Below are 24,085 nucleotides of genomic sequence, written 5' to 3' on the forward strand. Positions count from 1 at the left end.
GAACGAAAGAACACCACAACCTTATCGACATAGACGTCCACGTCTTCCCTCAATAGGCCTACTCTTTTTGACCTTGATGGACTAATTAGTTCCCCTAAACGAAAGGCCCCGAAGAACGCCAAAGCAAAAGCTGCGCTAAACAAATCAATTCCCATGCGGAAGAACATATACCTGCTAGTTGCCTACCAATCACTAATAATACTTCATATGAAACTGGCCGTCTACTATCCACTGCCTTCCGTCCTCTTTTTATGCCCCTAACCACTTGCCGCACTAAAAATGATTTGGTTTCGTCTGTAGCACCTCTAATCTTAAAACCAAATTATAAACCCGCTAAAAACTTATCCAACTTTGACACAGACCAACCTGATTCCCAGCCATAACCCATTAACAACAACAATTTACTCTCGTCTTCAATATCCGCACTTAATGACGCCCTCCAAACCTCCCACATACTCGAAGCTTGGCCATATTGCTTCCCAGACCTATCCGACAGTGACGTCGAAAACAGTTCCCTTACGGCCCGCAGGGCAGTTTCCATAATTCCGCTGGACTTTCCATGCCCCATGAGTCCGACTCCGAAGGCTGATCCCACTGTGAATGAAAAAGAGAACCAGCAACAGGATTAAAAATGCCAACCCCAACATCCGCCACAATCCATAAACTAAATTTTAAACCCAAAAACACCAAGTGCTGCAGTATTTTTACAACTGCCAGTGACGCAGCGGATAATGTATTTATGGCCGTCACCGCACCCGTATGCTCGCAAAGAAAACAGATCTTCCTATTCTGTACCATTTTCCCCCACTGTGACAATTCTACGACTCTGAGAAACAACTGAAGTAAAATGTGGTTTGCCAATAAACCCAACTCTAGCCCGAGGCCAATTTGACCCCATCCAATTTCCTTGAAAGTAAAGCCCAAAACCTCGCTTTTCATCCACACTGATGAAAAAAAACAAAAAACATCGGCATCCACAACTGGCCAAATCCAAATGGAACGACCGTTATACTCTTCCAGAAAATGTGCCCACACCTTCAAATCTTTTCTCATCTCTTTTTTAAGTCTGATAAAATGCAAAGGAGATTTCACCCCCGCCATTGCCAACGATAGCCACCGACTAAGAGCACTCCCCATCAGCAAGATCCTTTATTCAGTTTGCCTAATAAAGACTGTATCTCCTTCAGAGTTAATTTCCGTGAACTTGCCGCTTTTCCCACCTCTTCCTTCAAAGCCAACACCTTTTCTTCAGGCAATCTACAATGCATTGCCAACGTGTCAATCTCGATGCCTAAAAAACTCAAAGAAACAACTGGCCCAACTGTCTTATCAGCCGTTAACGGAATCCCAAACTTTTTTGACATTCTCTCCATAGTATGCAGTAAAATTGAACAATCAGCTGCCTGAGCCAGACCAATGAATAAAAAGTCATCAAGATAATGGGTACAAGAATTCAAACCAGATACGTCCTTAACCACCCACTCCAAAAATGTACTAAAGGTTTCTAAATAAGCACACGAAAGAGAACATCCCATAGGGAGACAACGATCCACAAAAAAATCCCCCATCCCAAAAACAACCCAATAAATGCATGCTCTCCGGATTTACTAGCAATAATCAAATGCAGCTTCAATATCCATTTTTGCTAGCAATGCCCCTTTTCTGCATAACCTGACCCAATCCATGGCTGCATCAAACGTCGTATACAAGACCGAACACAACTGGGGGTCGATCCCATCGACGACGCCTTTGGAAATGATAAATGATAGATTAGTCTGAAATTATTGGGCTTTTTCTTTGGAACTACACCAAGTGGAGATACCCTCAAATTACTGAGGGGTGCCACTGAACGGACCAGCCATTCTACCCAAGGTGACCTCCTTTTGTAACTTTTCAGAAACCACATCCGGAAACTGTAAAGCCGACTTTAAATTATTTTTTGACAACCTAACTTCTTGTTCAAGAAACGGAATTCTAAAACCCTCCTTAAACCCATCCTTCAATAGAAACACTGCTGCCACGTCAGGATACCTATTTAGATATACCTCCATCTCATACAGTCGTACTGGGGTCTCCCCTTTTTTCTATTGTATCTCCTCCCTTCTGCCTGCACCCTCTAAAACATTTTGTTGCCCAGTGTGTGCCCCCACAAACTGAACATTCATGTTTGAATTTACATTTTCCCCAAATCTACAGTTTCCCTCATTGAATGCAAAACACAGTCCTTTTTGCATAGCCACTGAGTGTCCTGACTGTCCTGAACCCCCAGTGCCCCCTTGAAAGGGCTGACTGCCTTGACTTGCCTTAGATGGAACCATCACACTCATCCACAAGGCTATATCCTTGTGATACCATCTAATACTTGGTCGAACCGCCTTGCGCTGACGAAACTGTTCATCATATCTCAACCACCCTTGACCCCCCCCCATAAACCCTGTAAGCCTTGCCTATAGCGTCCATATAACAAAAAAGACCTGAACAATTCTCAGGGGCCTTCTCCCCAATTACACTAGCCAGAATAGCGAACGCTTGTAACCAATTAGAGAAAGTTCTAGGGATCAATCGATGCCTCCTCCTTTACTCATCTTCCTTCTTAGAATCCTCCCTCCTAACCCTATCAAGATTAAAACGCTCTAATGGCAACAAAGAAAATATCTCTATATATTCCCCTTTCCATATTTTTTCTCTCACCTCTTGTTTTAAATGAGCCCCCAACGGACCCTCAAAACATACATACACTTCCCCCTTTGCTGCGTCATCTAGACGTACCGCATCTTCTTTCTCTTTTTTGCCACCCGTTCCCACAATCTGGCTAGTACTCGCCGAATCATCCACAACAGTAGTAGCCCCGGATACCATACCCCCACCCACCAAAGAGGGAGTACCGCAAGTATCACTAGCTAAATTACTCGAAGTTCCCCTAGTTCCAACAGGGCTCCTGACACCCATAAACGAACTTGAATCCCCCAGCCTTGCAGCTGACAGAGAAGCCCCCCTTGAACACCCCCAGACCCCAACAATATGGCTAAATCCCTAATACCATGTAATATTAAACCCATGCCCCCGCTTACTCCCCCAGAAAACGCTTCCTGACTCATACCCACAAAAGGTAAGCAGGGATTGAAAGGAAAAACATTTTCACTCTCACCTGGCTGCCTGGGTGCTGTGAACCCACCAGCCGCAGATCCTGACTCCTGGTGAAGTTGTCCTGTTCCACTCCTGGATCGATCTTCTGCTCTCTCCATAGCTTCAGGGTCTTCCTGTATGCCAAGCTGCCGAATCCCTTCAGCTGATGCTGTGGCTGCCTTACCAGGGACCCATGAAGCTGTTGCTGTGCTGGCTGTGACTCCCGTCACACTGTGCTCCCGGGGAGGGGATGATCCCCTTGTCGCCTGTGTCGGGTGTGCGGAATTGCTGACCGAGGCAGCCGATTGCTGCCCGAATCCCACATAGGACATATGAGCCGACCCACCCCTTGGTCCTGATCTTGGCTGCTGCCTTCCATCCAGCGCTGCTTCTTGCAACGCACTGAAACCTGAGCCGGTTGGCTGCCGCACATTGTTTTCCCTGCGCTGAGGGGCCGCCCGATAAGACCCCCACCTCCACGATTCCCGCTCTCCTCCTCAGAGCAGGCCCTGCTGCCGCGCAGGCGCCCTCCATCCCGGGGCTCGACATCCTCTGCTGGTCACTCACCGAAACGAGGGAGGCCGACACCTCCCCCGCTGTAAGCCCCGCCATCTCGTTGGATTCCTCCTGGCACTCTGACGAGGCGCCTGCGGCCTGCATCAGAAACCAGAGGGTCCCTGGAGGGGCTCCTTACTCGGCGTCAGGCCCGGGGGATGGCATCTGGACTCAGGCGCGCCAGAGGCCTGGATCTCCATGGCCGTCTGCCATCTGATGGAGCCTGAGAAGCTCCCACCGCTGACCCCTGCAACAGGCTGCTGATAGATGTCTGCAGCCATTCTATTCCTTAAGTGCCTGCCGCATCCCTCAAGCGTTGGAGCAAGGCCTCAACCTCCATCTACACCAGGTACCACTAAGCTTTGTAACTTAACCAGTGGGTACCCAAAATGGATGCCCCACTAATATGGCTTCCCCTTTTTATACTGTCCCCTAAAGCCCGCCTCTGCCCCCTCCCCCCTGTGACCTCATCACTCCAACTCAAATTGCTATTCACCCCTTAATTTCTTTCAAACCTTATTTGCTCCTGTATTCCCACGTCTCCTTGTCATGTCGGCCTCCCTTAAAGGGGCCGATGGCCCAGTACAGCCTCTCTTGATCACCAATGTAGCAATATAACTCCATTTATTATATTTCATGCATAAAACCAGGAGGAGGCACTCAGCTGGAGCAGATGAAGTTATAGATGGACATATTCTGGTTACCACTTAGTCATCACCTCTTGGTTATCTCTGTTTTCCCGAAAGCTGAATATTCGGTTCAGCTTGTGATAAAACGTAACTTTAGCACCAAACCAATTGCTCCCCTGCATAATTGTCCTTCTACACAACTTATTGCAACCATGCAAACATTATTCTAGTTACTGTATCAGTGGATATATATGATCCTTCTGCCCCTTATGGTTCTGGGGACATTTGTATATTTTTACTCCTAGATGGTGCAGAGGACTCAGCCGGAATAGTGGACATGCTGCAAACTTCTTGGGATAGCTTCCCGAATCGGGAACATCTTGCTGGATCCGGGACAGTTGGGAAGCGTTAGTACATCATGAACATTATAAAAAGGGGCCCACTTAGAACCGGAGAGAAAAAGACCTGGAGAGAGAGAAAAGGACCAGGAGGGAACAAGACACAGAGAAAAACATTGTCGCTAGATTTGCAACTGAGTTCGATAACATGTTAAATTTTATGAAGGACAGCGATTTTTTTCTGTCATACTAAATAGCTTGTTTTATTCTTAGATGGACTGGAAGGGGAAAGACCTATTTGAGTTGGTGTGCCAACATCTGGTGCTGAAAGAGACTTGGTTTTTTGGCCTCCAATATATGGCAAGTGGGGTGGACACCTGGCTGAAGCTGGATAAAAAGGTAACAAAATGAGACATATACTCTATACAGTATTTATACAGTCCAGATGTAATATGATGAAAAATCAAAATTAGTTTATTAAATTATAATTTCATCATATTACACCTGGACTGTATGGTTGACTTTTTCCTCTTCGTTTTTTCTCCTTCGTATTTTCCGACTGTCCATATCCTGTCACCTATGTCTGGCTTCTCGGTTGCAGGGGTATCACTCTTATTTTGACATGATATTTTCACTAAGCACGCTGACATCCTGCTACTGTCCAGCATTCCTTAGTTTCATCTATACAGTATTTGTATGGCTTAGCTTATCTCTTGAGGTAACAAAGCACAAGACATGTTCAAATTTAGCATTCCCATTACCTTTTTCTGCCAACACTGGTGATAGAAAGGGGGACTTAGCATGGATGTGGATGCTTCGATCATTTTTTGGGGGGAACTGAAAAATAATTACCTCATGTAGGGTGCCGCCAATTGCTGTGACAATGGAGATGGTTATAAAATGATTATATGGCAGGAGCGCACAATTGTTTTCTGGTCCATAGACCACGCCGCCAAACTATACTACTTCCAGGGACCACAAAAACAAATTATAGGGATTATTTTAACAGACATTTGCAGTACATGCCATATGTCAGTTAGGTTGGGGTTTACGGCTTAGGCATATAGGGAGAATATGGATTCTCTCCTTCCCTGTGAAGTTCAGAGAGTAGAAGTCTGAGTATGTTTCACAACTTCTAGAAACTACAATGGAGAGAGCCATAAACATTTTCTTCTCTCCACAATCTCATATCCAGAGCAAAAATGCCCACCTCTCAGACATCTATGGCATATACTGTAAATATCTCAGATGTGATCGTTCGTTATTGTGGCTCCTGAGTGTGATACAGATTGGCAGTGTGGTCTATGGATATGCCACGAATGTGTCAGATCGAAACTGAGAAAACCTATACACTGTGTTATGCCTGATGCAAAGCCTGAGAATAGAGAATACGAGTCAGGTATTTACTAGGCATAACAGCAATAGTTAGGGCTCATTCAAACGTCAGTTTTTCTTGTAAAAATGCTAAGCGTGTTTTTCTCAGATATCACTCATACCTATGATAGTCTGTGGAGCTGTTCACATATACAATTTTTCCCTCAGACAGAGTGGTCTGTTTAAAAGAAAGGAAACATGTCCAATTTTGATCCATGAGTTGGATCAAAATCAGCCATGTGGGACTCTGAAAAAATAAGACCACATTCAGATAACTTCCGAGTAAAGTCTGAATTTCACAGACTGTCAGAAACGAGAAGGTAGAGATACTTCTTTTATTCCACATGTGTGAGAAAAACTACTAACACTGGAATCACACTCTGATCTAACTCTAATCAAAATCTGATCAAAATAATTGGTCCATTTTTCTTGTGGAAAACACTGATGCCTAAATGAGCCCTTAGGCCTAGTTATCTGAACCATTGGCGGAGAACAAGATGATTTGGGGCCATGTAAGTAAGCAACAGGTGTAACATAAGTCGGGTTGGTCTGCAGTTGGTGGTTTGTATTCATCTTTGTGAATTGCTTTTTATACAGTACTTGCTGGCTATTTGGTATGTATTTTGGGTGTTGCTACATTCCCTGCTTTTTGCTGCATTTCACTTTCTACTGCTCTATGCCAGTGTACCGTATATTAATCCCATATTTATTACATTATTATCATTTAATTCTTATTTAGTTACTATGTTTTGCTATACTACTTCTCCATGTAGTTTGGAGCTTGTGCTTGTGTGTGGATGTGCCCTATTGTTCTCTTTGTTAGTGTCCATGTCCACAGGTATTAGAGCCCAACAGTGATAACAGGAACATTAAGTTTTGTGGAGATGGTTGAATAGTCTTTAGCTTTCACATGTTTCTGTAAAAACTTTTTTTTTCTAATCTACTGAGACAGGTTAGAAACACTAGAAGCTCTCTCTTTAGCTTTCTTTAGTCTATCTTTAGTGTGATACATTTCAAATATAGCCTCGTGTACAACAGGTTTTCCATAGTAACACACCATGATACCAAACAGCACAGTGACTACTTTTCACCATCTTCAATACGCAGACTGACTCCTTACAAGCTTATAGACACCTGTGATGGTAATTACAGGACCCACCGTAATTTAACAAGTCCCTAGAGTTAAATTATTTTCAAACTTTTCTAGTGGTGCCTTCATTTTTTTTCCAGGCCATGTTAATTTTTTTTTCTTTTATTTTTCTGTTGAATCACAATTTAAATACAATGTGTGATTTCCATTAGTGCCAATTGAAGATCTATTATTTTTTTTAATAATACTTGTATTTCCTATGTTTCTTTCTGTTCATGTGGTAGAAATAAATTGTTCCAACCACTAAACTACCAACAAGCTACTGACTGTTACTGACTTATCAAAAGGCCAGATAACCAAGGCTTCCGAGTGAAAATATTAGGCTATCATACACAAAGCAGAACATTCTGATGTTTATAAATAAATGTAAAAAAATTCTGTATTAAAAAGGAAAATCACAATAAGATCTATCACCTACTTCTTGATGGTTTCGAAGTAGAAACTGAAGGTGTTTTTTTGTCTTCCACTGCACAAAAAATTAAATATAATTTTTCACTTGCCATTCTGGATAATCCTTATTAGATACTGTCAAATTTGAAGAAAATAATAGTAATGACAGACTATTTGGCGGTACCCCATAAACTCCATTAATTGTCAATTAGATCCATAGAACAGCAAGTGATGAAGAAAAACAAGAATGAGAATAATTATACTCTTTTTCTATTGCCAGATTTTGCAACAGGAAGTTCCTAAGGAAGATCCCTTAAAGTTCCGCTTTTTGGCCAAATTTTACCCAGAAAATGTTTCAGAGGAGCTGTTTCAGGATATAACGCAGCATCTGTTTTTTCTTCAGGTAATATATATGATGGGGTCTCCGATGTGTTCACAAAATCTAATTTAATAGATGTACTGTGCAAACGTTTTAGGCAATTGTAGAAAAAATGCTATAAAGTAAGAATGCTTTAAAAAATAGAACTGTTAGTAATTTATTTTTATCAACTAATAAAATACAAAGTAAGATAACAAATCAATATTTGGTGTGTTCAGCCTTTGCCTTTAAAAAACCTATCATAGCATCAATACTTCTAGATACACTTACACACAGTTTTTGAAGTACAGTGGGGAAAAAAAGTATTTAGTCAGCCACCAATTGTGCAAGTTCTCCCACTTAAAAAGATGAGAGAGGCCTGTAATTGACATCATAGGTAGACCACAAATATGAGAGTCAAAATGAGAAAACAAATCCAGAAAATCACCTTGTCTGATTTGGCAAGATTTATTTTGCAAATTATGGTGGAAAATAAGTATTTGGTCATTAACAAAAGTTAATCTCAATATTTTGTTATATATCCTTTTTTAGCAATGACAGAGGTCAAACGTTTTCTGTAAGTCTTCACAAGGTGGGCACACACTGTTGGTATGTGATGCAGATCACCTCTAGAGTAGTGATGTTTTGGGCCTGTCGCTGGGCAACACAGACTTTGAACTCCCTCCAAAGGTTTTCTATGGGGTTGAGATCTGGAGACTGGTTAGACCACTCCAGGACCTATACATGCTTGTTACAAAGCAACTCCTTCGTTGCCCTGGCGGTGTGCTTGGGATCATTATCATGCTGAAAGACCCATCCACATTTCATCTTCAATGTCCTTGCTGATGGAAGGAGGTTTGCACTCAAAATCTCATGATACATGACCCCATTTATTCCTTCATGGACACATATGGTCCCTTTGCAGAGAAACGGTCCCAAAGCATGATGTTGCCACCTCCATGCTTCACAGTAGGTATGATGTTCTTTGGATGCAACTCAGCATTCTGTCTCGTCCAAACACGACGAGTTTTGTTTCTACTAAACAGTTCTACTTTTGTTTCATCAGACCATATGACATTCTCCCAATACTCTTCTGGATAATCCAAATGCTCTCTAGCAAACTTCAGACGGGCCTGGACATGTACTGGCTTAAGCAGGGGGACACGTCTGGCACTGCAGGATCTGAGTCCCTGGTGGCGTAGTGTGTTACTGATGGTAGCCTTTGTTACAGTGTTCCCAGCTCTATGCAGGTCATTTACTAGGTCCCCCCATGTGGTTCTGGGATTTTTTCTAATCTGTTCTTGTGATCATTTTGACCCCACAGGGTGAGATCTTGCATGGAGCCCCAGATCGAGGAAGATTATTAGTGGTCTTGTATGTCTTTCATTTTCTTAATATTGCTCCCACAGTTGATATCATCACACCACGCTGCTTACCTATTGCAGATTCAGTCTTCCCAGCCTGGTGCAGGGCTACAATATTGTTTCTGGTGTCCTTTGACAGCTCTTTGGTCTTCACCATAGTGGAGTTTGGAGTGTGACTGTTTGAGGTTGTGGACAGGTGTCTTTTATACTGATAACAAGTTCAAACAGGTGCCATTACTACAGGTAATGAGTGGAGGACAGAGGAGTCTCTTAAAGAAGAAGTTACAGGTCTGTGAGAGTCAGAAATCTTGCATGTTTTTAGGTGACCAAATACTTATTTTCTGGATTTGTTTTCTCATGTTGACTCTCATAGTTGTAGTTTACCTATGATGTCAATTACAGGTCTCTCTCATATTTTTAAGTAGAGAACTTTCACAATTGGTGGCTGACTAAATACTTTTTTCCCCATTGTAACTCAGCAAATATGTTGGTTCAAACATCTTGAAGAACTAACCACAGATCTTCTGTGGATGTAGGCTTGGGAAAATCCTTCTGTCTCTTGCAAGACTCCTTGTTTTTCTACATTGGCTGTATGTTTGGAGTCTTTGTCCTTCTGCAGAATACATTTCCATCCAATCTAGTGGCTCCCTGATGGTATTGTGCAGCGCCCCCACTGCCGCAGGGCCGAGGGGTACCCGGTACCGGGCCTCTGAGTCTCTGCTCTGGGGTTGTCACGGTGGCTAGACCCGGTCCGTGACCCTGCTGAGGGGCGCCCAATGAAAGGTGTGGATGGTGGTGGTAGTGCGGTGCAGTACTGGTCACAGTAAATAACGAGGACACCAGGTTGCAGTCTCTTTACCTCTTTACTGAAGGTCTCGAGGTGTCCAATCCAGGGCACTGTTAACCGGGCCATCTGAGACCGGCCGGTCCGAAGGCACATCAGGAGTCCCCTTTAACAGGTGGGAATCCGCGTCTACCTTCTAGCGCTTGTGTGTTGTAGTCCTTCCCTGCTGAGCACCCCGGGATAGTCCTCACAACTTATTCTGTCTGTCTCTGATCTTCGTTCTCTCCGTCCCCCAGATGATATGGCTAGGACGCACCCGTATGACGGGGTAGGCCTGGAGTTCTTCCGGGACTCTAGAGTCGCCCCTCTCCCACAGCTGCCTCCGTTGTCTGCTTAGGTGTTTAAGTGAGGCAGCCAACCTGTAATTGGCTGCCCTGCCGTGGTTTGAAGTAATACTTAAAGTCTCTTACTTTCTCGGCGTTCCGGCCACCGACTGTTTGCGCCTCAGAAGGATGTTGCCTCGGTCTTACAGCACAACTCCTTTTGGTCCTATTGCCTCTTTGCTGTATTCCTGCTTTTCTCACTCAGCACGATAAACCTCGCTTCTTGTCCTTTCTTAGGCATCTGTCAGGATCCCATCCCTGACAGGTCCTCTCTCTAGCTCTTCCCAGTTACTTCTCTCTGTCTTCCAGTCCAACCCCCAGTTTTACCAGAGTGTGAGGAGTGGCCTACTAGATAGAACCACTCCCTATGGTGGCCGGAGTGTGAAGTGTAGTGTGAGTGTTACCTGGTCAGGTGAACTCCTTTAGTGCAATCAGACGTAACATCACTCCCCTTAGCGGCAGAGCGACGTTACTGCAACGACCAGGACTCTGGGGCGCTGCACTCCCCCCCGGTTAAATCCAGTACTCCTGGACTGGGAAAATAAAAACAACAATACATGTTAACAGGAAAACACACAACATTTTGAAAGATTATAAACAATTAAACATAACAGTGCTTCCCTCTATGGGAGGTGAGGACTCTTGAACGTTGCGAAAGTTAGGTCATGCACAGTTTATGACTCTCAGTTCAGTGGTTGAAACTGCGGGGACCCCGGGTAAACAAAGGGGTCCCCTTTTAGAAGTTTTTGGAGCAATTCATTGTCCATTACTCCGTTGTCCATTTTTAAAACCTGTAACAGAAGATATGCACACAAACATTTTCAACTAAATAGCAGCCCTCATTAATACCTCCAAGTTTTGTAGCGGAGGGGAGTTTGATTCTGAGTGCTGCGTGTGGACCTTCGCAGCGCAGTGGTCGCTATTGACCTAACAGGGCCCGCTATGCTTGCTACCGCTGGTGTAGTGCACTGTCTTCTGGCTACACTTCTAGTGAGTCTGGGTAGCACTGGCAGGCTAGAGCTCTCAGGGCTGCTGCTACCAACAGTGGGTACGACAGATTCGCCGATAGCAGAGGGAGGACTTGCCGGTTCAACGGTTGGCATGGCATCTTCAGGTCGGATCTGCTGAGCTTGCTGAGGCTGCGGGGCCGGATGATCTGGTACCACCCTTGTTTCTGGTGGGTTCGGCTGGGGGAACGTTAGAACAGGTACCACGATGGCCTGATTTATCTGAGTCCAGGACTGGGGGAAGTCACCAAGGACAGTGTGGATCATCTTCTCCTTTTCTACAGGTGGGGAGATTCCTGGAGCCGTTTCCCTCTCTCTCAACTTATCAGGGCAGACCTTAAGGTGATCCCTGGATATCGCCGTTGAGGTCTCCCATCCGTCCTTGCTGATGAGACAGACCTTCGTGTTGTCGAAATCGGATGGCAGGATGGTATACGGTTCCGCTTCCCATTGGTCATCGAGCTTGTGTAGTCTCCTCTTTCGTTTGAGTACTTGCTCACCAGGTGACAGGGGAATCGCAGGAGCATGCTGGTTGTAGTCCCTTTCTTGTTTCTGCCTAGCCTGGGCGAGACTTCTTTCCACGCACTCCTGTACTTTGCGGTACCTTCGCTGCCTTTCTGCATCCCAATCTGCATCCAGCGAGGTATCTTCAGGGACTAGGACCCCCATGTCCAGATTAACGGGTAACTGGCTAGACCTTCCTCGCATCAGGTACGCTGGAGTGCAGTTGGTAGAATTTACTGGGATGTGATTGTATATATCCACTAAGTCAGGCAACTTTGTCGGCCACAGGTTCCGTTCCTCTACGGGCAAGGTCTTCAATAAGTCGATCACCACTTGGTTCATCTTTTCGCACATCCCATTGGTTTGAGGATGGTACGGTGTGGTTCTGATCTTACACCCGTACAGTTGGCAGAACTCTTGGAACACTTCTGCTTCGAATGCTGGTCCCTGATCGGTCAGTACCTTCTCCGGGTAGCCATGGGGCCTACAAAAGTACTGCTGGAAGGCCTTGGCGGCAGTCCTGGCCATTAGATCCTTGACAGGTACGACCACCAAAAATCTGGAGTAGTGATCTACGATGGTAAGAGTGTAAGTATAGCCTGACCGGCTAGGTGTCAGCTTCACATGATCCAGCGTGACCAGTTCAAGCGGCCGTTTGGTGATGATAGGCCGCAGGGGAGTCCGTTGGCTACCACGGTCCTTCCTACGTAGGCTACATGGACTGCACTCCCGACACCACTTCTCAATGGCTCTCTTCATGCCAATCCAATAGAACCTCCCTCGGAGTAGCCTCTCTAGCTTTCTCCATCCGAAGTGTCCGGCTCCATCGTGGTAGGCTCCCAGAACGATGGGCGCATCTCGCCTTGGCACCACTATCTGCCAGACCAATTCATGAGTACGTGGGTCGATGCTCCTCCGGCACAGCTTGCCGTCATGGATAAACAGTTTGCTTCTCCCCTTCCACAGCTGTTGGGTCTCCTGTAGATCATCCGAGCCGGGATGCAACCCTGCCTGCGTCAAGAGCTCTTTCACCCGACGGACCGCGGGGTCACCATCCTGAGTTTCCGCCCATCCGTGATGGGGCAGGGGATTCAGCGTGGCATCCGGTTGGTTCTTGTGCCTGTTCCTCACATGATGGGAGTTCTGAGTGGCTTTGGGGCGATGGAATGCAGGCAGCTCCACCTCTTCCAGTGCCTCCGGGTCTTCCCCTGTTTCTGGCAAATTGGGCATTCGAGACAAGGCATCGGCATTTGCATTCTTGCGTCCTGCCCGGTACTTGATGGTGAAGTCGTAGTTGGACAGCCGGGCCATCCACCGCTGTTCCAAGGCCCCGAGTTTGGCGGTATCCAGATGCGTTAGCGGATTGTTATCCGTGAAGACGGTGAATTTCGCTGAGGCCAGGTAGTGTTTGAACCTCTCTGTCACTGCCCAGACGATGGCAAGGAATTCCAGCTTGAAGGAGCTGTAGTTGTCAGGGTTCCTTTCTGTGGGACGAAGTTTCCTGCTAGCGTAAGCGATTACCCTCTCCTTGCCTTTCTGGACCTGGGACAGCACGGCTCCCAATCCTACATTGCTGGCATCCGTGTACAGCACAAACGGTTGGTCGTATTCAGGGTAGGCCAGTACCTCTTCTCCCGTCAGTGCCGACTTCAAGCAAGTGAAGGATCCTTCCAGCCCCTCGTTCCAATCAAATGGGGTGTTCTTCCCCTTGGTCTTCTTTGATTGGCCCACCAACAGGTCTTGCAAGGGCGCTGCCTTCTTGGTGAAGTCCTTAATGAACCTCCGGTAGTAGCCTACGAGCCCGAGGAACTGCCGGACTTCGTGGAGGTTGCTGGGCTTCGGCCAGTCCTGGATCACCGTGACCTTGTCGGGGTCTGGGGCCACTCCTTCAGCACTCACCACATGGCCCAGGTACTGCACTTTGGGTTTCAGCAGATGACATTTGGACGGTTTCACCTTTAAGCCAAAGTTGGACAGGGCTTCAAACACCTCAGCCAGGTGTTTCAGATGGTCTTAGAGAAGACAATGACATCATCCAAATACAGCAGTACGGTCTCAAAGTTCTTGTGCCCCAGACAGCACTCCATCATTCTCTGGAACGTCCCCGGGGCATTGCACAATCCGAAGGGCATGTAGTTGAACTCGCAGAGACCCATCGGTGTCGTGAAGGCCGTCTTCTCTTTGTCCACCTCCGCCACGGGAACCTGCCAATACCCACTGGTGAGATCTAAGGTAGAGAAATAGTTAGCAGACTTTAGGGCAGCCAGAGACTCCTCTATCCTGGGCAGTGGGTATGCGTCCTTATGTGTAATGCGATTCAACTGCCTGTAATCAACGCACATCCTCATTGTGCCATCTTTCTTTTTAACAAGGACTAACGGAGCTGCCCAGGGGCTACAACTGTCTCTCACCACCCCAGCCTCCTTCATTTCTCGCAACATGTCCTTAGCGCACTGGTAATGAGCTGGGGGTACAGGGCGGTATCTCTCTTTTATGGGCCGGTGATCTCCCGTGGGGATATGGTGTTGGATCCCTTTCACCTGTCCAAAATCTTAGGGGTGTTTGCTAAATACCCGCTCGTACTCGTGAACCACCCTGTAGGCCCCCTGTTTCTGATGGGATGGGGTGGAGTCAGTGCCCACATGCAGTTCCTGACACCAATCTTCCGAGGGCCCTGCAGAACCGCTGTCCCCCGCCAGATTAGATGGGGCCAAGGGTCCAGGTGTCTGTATCACACTATTATTGACGGTGAACAGTTTGGCGAGCGTGGCATACTTGGTGAGATGGACCTCTTCCTCCCCGCAATTAAGGACACGTACTGGCACCCTCCCCTGGCGGACGTCGACCACCCCCCTGGCTGTTAGGAGCGTAGGCCTATTGTCTGAATAGACGGGTTCTACCAGGGCCTGGTGGTCCTTTCCCCTGAGGCCTATGGCTGCCCGACACCATATTAACATCTCACTCCTGGGGGGTATTGCAATAGGGTGTGAATCACTCACAGTGACACGACCAATTTCACCACCAGTCAGCTCTACCTGCTGTCTCTGCATCAGAGCTCTGATTTCTTTTTGCAGGGCGCGTTGTTCACTGTTGCCAGCGGTTTCTGCTACCTGTTGCAACAGAACAATAACTTCTGCAAGACAATTTTCTATAAGATTAGTACCGATAGTCATCATGGGATTACATTCTCGGCGGTCAATATCAACAATTACAATCCCCTGGGCTTTCAATTCCACCCGCCCCACCTTGATGGTGGCCTCTTTATACCCCACTTGTGGCAATGGCTGACCATTACTGGCTATTATGGTGAAATCGTCATCGGGGCCACGAGTAATATCGGTGTCCTCCCATTATCGTTTATAAAGCACGTAAGGCATAGTCGTCACCTGAGAACCAGTGTCCAGCAAAGCGTTCATGGGGATACCGTCAACCACCACAGGAAGAACTGGTCGCCCTCCAACGTATTTGGCTCTCCTATGTTGCGGGCCTGATCGTCCTACTCCTGGGGGTTGGCCCTTTGCCCCAGGGGTTGCTCGTTTAAAGGACAGTACCTTGCAAGGTGGCCCACCTGATGACAGCGGCGGCAGATGGGTCGTCCGTCCTGATGGAAGCGATCGTTGTCCCGGCCTCTGGTCGTCGGAGTCCTCCTCCGTCGTATCCAAGGGACATCCTCTGGTCTGGAGGCCAGCTGGATCTTCTCCTTGGGGGCCTCCTGTAGGGACTGCACCGTCCGGGCCAGGGCAGCATCGCTCTTGGTCAGCTCCTGCATCTGGAGGCGGAGTCCTGCAGGGGAGTCATCCTCTAGGCTCTGGGCATCGGCCTCGGCGGCGACTGGGGCCTCTGACGCCACCTCCTGGTGGTATGTGAGAGCGGGACGCCTGGGTGGTATTGCGCGGCTGGGTTGTCGCTCCTGCAGCGCCTGGATAGCTTTATCCTTGAATTGCGCAAAAGTCAAGTCTGGATTCTGCATGGCCAGGAAGTGTAATTGGCCCCTTTGGTGACTGCACAGGAGCCCCTCAATGAACCGCTCCTTCAGGAGTTTATCCTCATCTTGCATGCTGCCGGGGTCACTCTGCTTAATGGCCCGCAGCGCCTCCTGGAGATTTAGGGCATAGTCCCGTAAGCTATCCTGCGGCCTCTGTTTGCATCTATAGAAAGTCAGTTTAATTTCTGTAGCAGTGCGGGTATCGAAGGTGGCTTTAAGCTTTGCAAAAACCTGCTGTGCAGTTCCCTTATCCGCGGCGGGCCAGGACTTCACTTCTCTTACAGCCGCCCCAAAGAGTTGGCCGATTATCATATGAACCTTCTGAGGCTCTGTCAGGGGATAGAACTCAAGCAGGCTGCAGATCCCTTCTTTAAAGTCAGTGAACGTATGCGACTCCCCGGAGTATCGTGGGAGCCAGGCCGCTCCGGGCAGGTACAGCATAGAGAAGGGCATTATGGCCTTTGTGGTAGCGGCAGTGTCCGCCTGGCTGATGGGGGCAGCAGGTTCTGCGGCACTTGGTGGTGGTATTAGGGCCGCGGCTACGTCTGCTGCGGGGACCGGAGCTGCCCCCGTGTCCACGGCTGCGACCGCCGCCTCCGCTCCTCCCGACTCGGACATGGCTGTCCCTTCCTCCCACTAACCTGCTGGAGGTCGGGGTTCCTCTTCCGGGGTTGGCGCTTTGCCGCGTTTTCTCGTTCCGCGCTTCTTTTGACCAGTTCCGCCCACGAAACGAAGGCTCCTCCCTCCGTGCGCGGCGATGGCGAATTGTGGCGGGAACTCTTGGCGGCAATAGTAATGCACAGTCTTTGCAATAAGTCACAGTCCAAGCACAACAAATCACAGTTCCAAGGCACACATGACCTGATTCTTCAGGCTTAAGTAGATCCTGTTCGTGACGCCAAAATTGCAGCGCCCCCACTGCCGCAGGGCCGAGGGGTACCCGGTACCGGGCCTCTGAGTCTCTGCTCTGGGGTTGTCATGGTGGCTAGACCCGGTCCGTGACCCTGCTGAGGGGCGCCCAATGAAAGGTGTGGATGGTGGTGGTAGTGCGGTGCAGTGCTGGTCACAGTAAATAACGAGGACACCAGGTTGCAGTCTCTTTACCTCTTTACTGAAGGTCTCGAGGTGTCCAATCCAGGGCACTGTTAACCGGGCCGTCTGAGACCGGCCGGTCCGAAGGCACATCAGGAGTCCCCTTTAACAGGTGGGAATCAGCGTCTACCTTCTAGCGCTTGTGTGTTGTAGTCCTTCCCTGCTGAGCACCCCGGGATAGTCCTCACAACTTATTCTGTCTGTCTCTGATCTTCGTTCTCTCCGTCCCCCAGATGATATGGCTAGGACGCACTCGTATGACGGGGTAGGCCTGGAGTTCTTCCGGGACTCTAGAGTCGCCCCTCTCCCACAGCTGCCTCCGTTGTCTGCTTAGGTGTTTAAGTGAGGCAGCCAACCTGTAATTGGCTGCCCTGCCGTGGTTTGAAGTAATACTTAAAGTCTCTTACTTTCTCGGCGTTCCGGCCACCGACTGTTTGCGCCTCAGAAGGATGTTGCCTCGGTCTTACAGCACAACTCCTTCTGGTCCTATTGCCTCTTTGCTGTATTCCTGCTTTTCTCACTCAGCACGATAAACCTCGCTTCTTGTCCTTTCTTAGGCATCTGTCAGGATCCCATCCCCGACAGGTCCTCTCTCTAGCTCTTCCCAGTTACTTCTCTCTGTCTTCCTGTCCAACCCCCAGTTTTACCAGAGTGTGAGGAGTGGCCTACTAGATAGAACCACTCCCCCTGGTGGCCGGAGTGTGAAGTGTAGTGTGAGTGTTACCTGGTCAGGTGAACTCCTTTAGTGCAATCAGACGTAACATCACTCCCCTTAGCGGCAGAGCGACGTTACTGCAATGACCAGGACTCTGGGGCGCTGCAATTGCATGAGGCATAAATATCTGCCTGTATTTCTCAACATTGGGGAACAAGAAATTGGCAAATATGAGGAGCATGTATACAGTGGTTAGCCAAGGTAACTTGCAGCATATGAAAGACACTTACTCATACTTACTCTCCTTTGAAATTGGAAGATGTCCAGCAGTGCCATCAGCTCAGAATGGGCTGCAACCAGTTACTACCCAGAAACTTGGCTACACCCATCTACTGTCCAGAGAAGTCTGTGCAGAAGGGGTCTTCATGCAAGAATTGTAGCCAAAAACCATACCTTCAACATGGAAAAATGGCCAAGCGTCTTAACTTTGCATGAAACCATAGGAACTGGGGTGCAGCAATATGGCAACAGGTGCTTTAGTAAGAGAAGTTTGTTCGCCAAAGGCCTGGAAAGCAGTACAACGAACTGCAAAGAGCAGTGAAGCATTGTGGAGTTTCCTTGCAAGATCAAAGTTGTATTTCAGCAAATGAAGTTAGAAATATGGCAAAGAAGACTAATGGCATTCTTAATGGTGAGAAATACAGGCATCTATTTATCCATCATGTAATATCATAATAGAGGAGTCTGGCTCCAAATTTATTCTACAGCAGGACAACGATTTGAAAAATATATAACCAATGTAATTAAGAAGTATTGTATCTTCAGAATAAAGAAGAACAAAGAATCATGAAAGTAATGATAAGGGCCCACAGAGGCATGATATCAACGTCTTTGAGGCTGCCTGGGATTATAAGTAGAGATAGACAGATTTGCACAAACTTACATCCACAGAAGTATAACGAACTTAGCAATCCTTGGAGAAATATGAGTTATTTATTTCAAAAGTTAGCAGAACATATAGCAGTACATTAATAATATATATGAGTAAATAATAATAATAATAATATAAGCATAGACATTGTATGCATTTAATTGAGATTGTCTTGTAATATTGGTTTAGTAAACCTTAACCTAAATGTAGTGTAACAAGAATACAAAATATATTATTCCTGTTCCCTAGAAAACTAAGTACATAGCAGATTGAGACTTGTTCTGAATGGGAGTGTGTGATCTAAATGCTGGAAGCAATAGACTTGTCCAGGCACAGAAGGATACTTGTTTTCTACACAGAGTCACAATGTCAGTTTGAAAGGATTATATTTACCAAGATTTCAGATTTAAAAAAAGGTGAAGCTTGCAATAAAAATATTTAAAATGTATCTATCGCTTCTATCTCTCTATCTATCTAGCTCTCTATCTCTGTACAACACCAAAAAAACCTCATAAACATAAATCCCTAGCCTTGTTCAGGAGCTAACTAAACAGTATAGCCACTGACTACTTCAGACAACACTGAGCTAGCCCCATTTAGGTAAAAAAACCAGCTATTGTCCATAGCAACCACTGATACTTGTGCAGCGCCCCAGAGTCCTGGTCGTTGCAGTACTGTGGCTCCGCCACTATGGGGAGCCATGGTGCGTCCGATGGCACTGAAGGAGTTCATCTGATCAGGTATCACAGACACCAATATGTTTCACAGCAGGGCCTCCGGGGGGAGCTAAGGGTTCTATTCATTAGGCCACTCCCCACCATAGTGGGTAAACTGGGGGTCAGGCAGGAAGTTAGAGGAGAAGGCTGACTGGATTGAACGAAGCAACACCTTGTGGCAGAGGGTGTTGTGGAGGAAGAGACAGTAGGGTCTCTGCCAGGGGTGGGATCCTGGCAGAGGCTTGGCATTGGAAAGAACGTAACGGGACCGTGCCTGCTCAGAATAGCGGCGGTGCCCTAAGAAAGGACTAGAAGCGAGATAGATTGTGCTGAGTGAGAAACGAGATCAAGCAATAGGAGAATTCCAGTAGGGGTCGTGCTGTAAGACCGGAGCAACACCCTACTGAGGCGCATTACCGGTGGCCGGAACGCCGAGGGAGTATTATAACATTCAGCTTCAAGCAATACTCTAAACAGCGGCAGGACAGTCAGTTTAAGGCGGGCTGTCTAACACACATCACCTATGAAGTCTTGGGAGGCAATTGCGGGAGAGGGGCGTCTCTAGGGTCCCGGAAGAACTCCAGGCCTATCCGACAAACGGGTGCCGTTCCAACTGTAACATCAGGAAGGGACGGAAGATTAAAAGAACATCATTTAATCGAGTTGTGAGGGAACTTACTTTCCGTAAGCACAGCAGGGAAGGACTACAACACATAGCGCTAAGAAGGAAGGCACCGATTTCCACCTGTGAAGTGAACTCTGGAGGTGCCATTGGACCGGCCGGACTTGCGCAGCCTGGTGAACCGTATTCTGGACTGAGGACTCAGAGATCTCCAGTAAAGAGGTAAAGAGACTGCAACCTGGTGTCCTCGTTATTTACCGCGACCTGCACCCCACAACTGCACCGTTACAACACGACTTATTGCACCGGACGTCCCCCACTGACAGACAGGGCCACGGACCGGGTCTAGCCACCGTGACAACCCCAGGACTGAGACCTAGAGGCCCGGCTCCGGGTACCCCTTGGCCCTGCGGCGGTGTGGGGGCGCTCCAAACTTGGCGTCACGAACAGGATCTACTTAAGCCTGAAGAATCAGGTCATGTGTGCCTAGAGACTGTGATTTGTTGTGCTTGGACTGTACTTTATTAAGAGGGCTGTGTGTTGTGCCATTTGCCGCCAAAATCCGCCGCCATTGTAGCGCTGAGGAGAGCGCAGGAAGAGAAGAGGGGCGTGAAGGGGGCGTAGGCAAGCTGGAGAGCGCGAACAGCAATGGCCGCCCAGTCTAAATATTTCTGCACGGTGAGGACGTGTCCGTCAGCAGCAGAGATCCGCCTCCTAATCCTTAATGGGGGGCGGAGGCAGAGAAAACGAAACCGCTCCCGAAGGAGAGAGCGGGAAAAAAAACAGGAAGTGACCCACGTGGAGGACGCTATGGCCAGCAGCTCCGAACCCGACAGTGGGGTTGAAGTGGAAGTCTCCCCCGACTACCTGGATGAGCCCAGCAACCCGTCCTCCGTGGATAACACCAGATTCCTGAGAGCCGAGATGGAGGACTTATATAACCAGCTCCTCCAACTGAATGTGAGAGTCCAGGCTCCGCACCCGGTGGTGCCGGCAGAGGGTTCCCGGACATCGGAGTTCTCACCGGAAGAACCAGCAGGACCTGCTGCAGAAAGTGAACTTGTACCAGTTGGTGAGTCCGCCGATCCTGCCCCGCCAGCCGAGGGTGTGTTAGTGGGTCCCGTAGCGGCACCACCTCTCCCGGGAACCCATAAACTCCAGCGCCTGCTACCATGGGAGGAAGCCACGGGCATGGAACACCGTATGCGAGCCCCAATCACCCCTACTCCCTTGCTGTGTGAGGTCCACGCGGAGCGCACGGTGTGCCGCTGGGTGAACCCCGGATCCAATCTTATGGGGTTCCCCGGGGTGGAGACCCAGAAGGGGGAGATGGTACAGGCTCTAAGTTGGGAGGAGTACCGAATCCAGCTAGAACAACGGCGGCGAGAGGAGGAGAAAATACATCAGGCTGGGCGGGAGGCCCACCATCAAAAGGATTTGGAGGTTAAGGACCGGGCCCGTAAGGACCCCACCACTCACCAGGCCCCGCGCAGGCAGGGCATCGTCACCATCTTTAAACTCCGAGGAGGCTGGGGCTTTATTAAAGAACCGGGGCTGTACGCGGAGGTCTTTGTTAACCGACGGGATGTCGAGTCGCACCTCAGAGAGGGCCACCCCGATCGAGACCTCTACCCGGGGGACAGCGTTACTTACACCCGGCATTTTGGGGAAAAGGGGTGGTTCGCTCTGAACGTCTACAAGAAAGAGAAACCAGCCCCTGTAGCCAAAGTGCCCCCGTGTGACCGATCTGCAACCACCCTGGTCACCCCCACCTGCCTGATCACGGAACCTGCGATCTGCCACATGACCCCCGCAACCACCGCAGCGGCCAAAGAAGTGTCTTTTCAAGTAACTGATGCTCCTGATGTACCAGCGCAGAAAGAAGTAGGAACGCAGACCCTCATCACCGCACACGATCTGGTTGTGCAACAGACCTGCACCCATGGGGTGTACCTGGCCGCGGGAGTGAACCTGGAACCTGAACTGCCTGTATTGCAAGGGTTCCCCCGCCAGGTGGCGCCTCGTGGGGGATTCTGAGATTTTAATGCTTCTGAAGATGTAAATAGTTACTGTTCCTGATTGTTTGTTACTAAACCCGTCCAGGGTTAACAATTTATGGATCCCTTAGTTGACCCGGGATCCTTATTGTTTGTTTTTCTACAGTTTTGCACGAGTTTTACAAACTGAGAAATCATGAACAGTGCATGATCCAAACTTTCTTGTAAATAGTTTGCACCTTATTAAAGGCGCTTCCTACTGGTTTTATTTAAAGACTCTTTGCGAAGATACCGTTCTGGACCCTTTACTGAACAAAGACTGGTAGGCTGAGAAGACGAGCTACCTCAGAAAGACTTGATCCTCTTTTAAAGGGGATGTCCAACAGCGTACTTACGAGAGATACTGTTTTAAGAACAGTAATGCCATGGTAATGTTGGAATGAGAAAAGTTGTATGTGTTTTAACTAGTTAAATGTAAAGAAATACTGATGATGATGCTCTGGAAGAAATGTAACTGTTTTGCATATAGGAAAGTTATGTGTGTTCAATTTGTTTAAAATGTGAAACCTAGATAATGTTCTTTGAAAAAGAAAGATGCAGAAAGCCCGTAGGGGCAGATTTAGAGTTCTGCTTAAGTGAAAGTAAGAAAGTAATAATGAAGGTGTGGATAGAAGGTAAACCCTGAGTCCCCATAGAAAGAATGTGTTACTAAGGACAGAAAGTGAACCCGTAGGGGTTAGTGAGTGAGTCCTAATAGGAGCCAAGTAGAGCCGGCTCCATGTTCTCTAATTGAAAGGAATGTTATGTCTATACCATGTATAGTAGAGAAAGGCAGTAGGCCCTGGCTGAACGGGGCGGTCCTGTAAAAGACAGGAGAGGCAGTAGGTCTGGTGCCATAGGGACAGGCGGTCCTGCAGGTTCAAAGTAGGAGAATGATAAGTTAACTTGCCCTGTAATGTGATTATGAGAAGGCCTTTAGCGAGCTAGGAGTGTATGTTCCTTGAAGGCAATGTTAAATTATTGTTCATTTAATTGCACTTAGTAGAATACCCGGTTGGGTAATGAGAGTTAATTGTAGCCTGTTGCTATGATATTTAATTATGTTTGTAACGTTAAAGTGTCCTCACCTCCCATAAAGGGAAGCCTGTTCAAGTATACTTATTGTTTTGCACTCAACAAAATTGTATGTCTTTTTGCTAACCTGTATTGTTGTTTTCTTCCCAGTCCCGGAGTACTGTGTTTAACCAGGGGGGAGTGCAGCGCCCCAGAGTCCTGGTCGTTGCAGTACTGTGGCTCCGCCACTATGGGGAGCCATGGTGCGTCCGATGGCACTGAAGGAGTTCATCTGATCAGGTATCACAGACACCAATATGTTTCACAGCAGGGCCTCCGGGGGGAGCTAAGGGTTCTATTCATTAGGCCACTCCCCACCATAGTGGGTAAACTGGGGGTCAGGCAGGAAGTTAGAGGAGAAGGCTGACTGGATTGAACGAAGCAACACCTTGTGGCAGAGGGTGTTGTGGAGGAAGAGACAGTAGGGTCTCTGCCAGGGGTGGGATCCTGGCAGAGGCTTTGCATTGGAAAGAACGTAACGGGACCGTGCCTGCTCAGAATAGCGGCGGTGCCCTAAGAAAGGACTAGAAGCGAGATAGATTGTGCTGAGTGAGAAACGAGATCAAGCAATAGGAGAATTCCAGTAGGGGTCGTGCTGTAAGACCGGAGCAACACCCTACTGAGGCGCATTACCGGTGGCCGGAACGCCGAGGGAGTATTATAACATTCAGCTTCAAGCAATACTCTAAACAGCGGCAGGACAGTCAGTTTAAGGCGGGCTGTCTAACACACATCACCTATGAAGTCTTGGGAGGCAATTGCGGGAGAGGGGCGTCTCTAGGGTCCCGGAAGAACTCCAGGCCTATCCGACAAACGGGTGCCGTTCCAACTGTAACATCAGGAAGGGACGGAAGATTAGAAGAACATCATTTAATCGAGTTGTGAGGGAACTTAAGAAACAGACACAACGGTTGTGGGGTACTTTCCGTAAGCACAGCAGGGAAGGACTACAACACATAGCGCTAAGAAGGAAGGCACCGATTTCCACCTGTGAAGTGAACTCTGGAGGTGC

At 48.0% G+C, this 24,085-nt stretch overlaps 1 protein-coding gene across 1 annotated transcript in view; it reads left to right on the forward strand.

Annotated features, from left to right (window-relative positions):
* The window catches only part of LOC143816256 (merlin-like), a 109,692-nt gene that overhangs the window by 25,056 nt on the left and 60,551 nt on the right, over positions 1 to 24,085 (forward strand). The window contains exons 4-5 of the mRNA XM_077296421.1: positions 4,922 to 5,047; positions 7,843 to 7,965. Of these exons, the coding sequence (XP_077152536.1) occupies positions 4,922 to 5,047; positions 7,843 to 7,965 (249 nt within the window). The remainder of the gene's footprint in view (positions 1 to 4,921; positions 5,048 to 7,842; positions 7,966 to 24,085) is intronic.

This window comes from Ranitomeya variabilis, chromosome 3 (genome assembly GCF_051348905.1).
Source record: "Ranitomeya variabilis isolate aRanVar5 chromosome 3, aRanVar5.hap1, whole genome shotgun sequence".
Lineage (NCBI taxonomy): Eukaryota > Metazoa > Chordata > Amphibia > Anura > Dendrobatidae > Ranitomeya > Ranitomeya variabilis.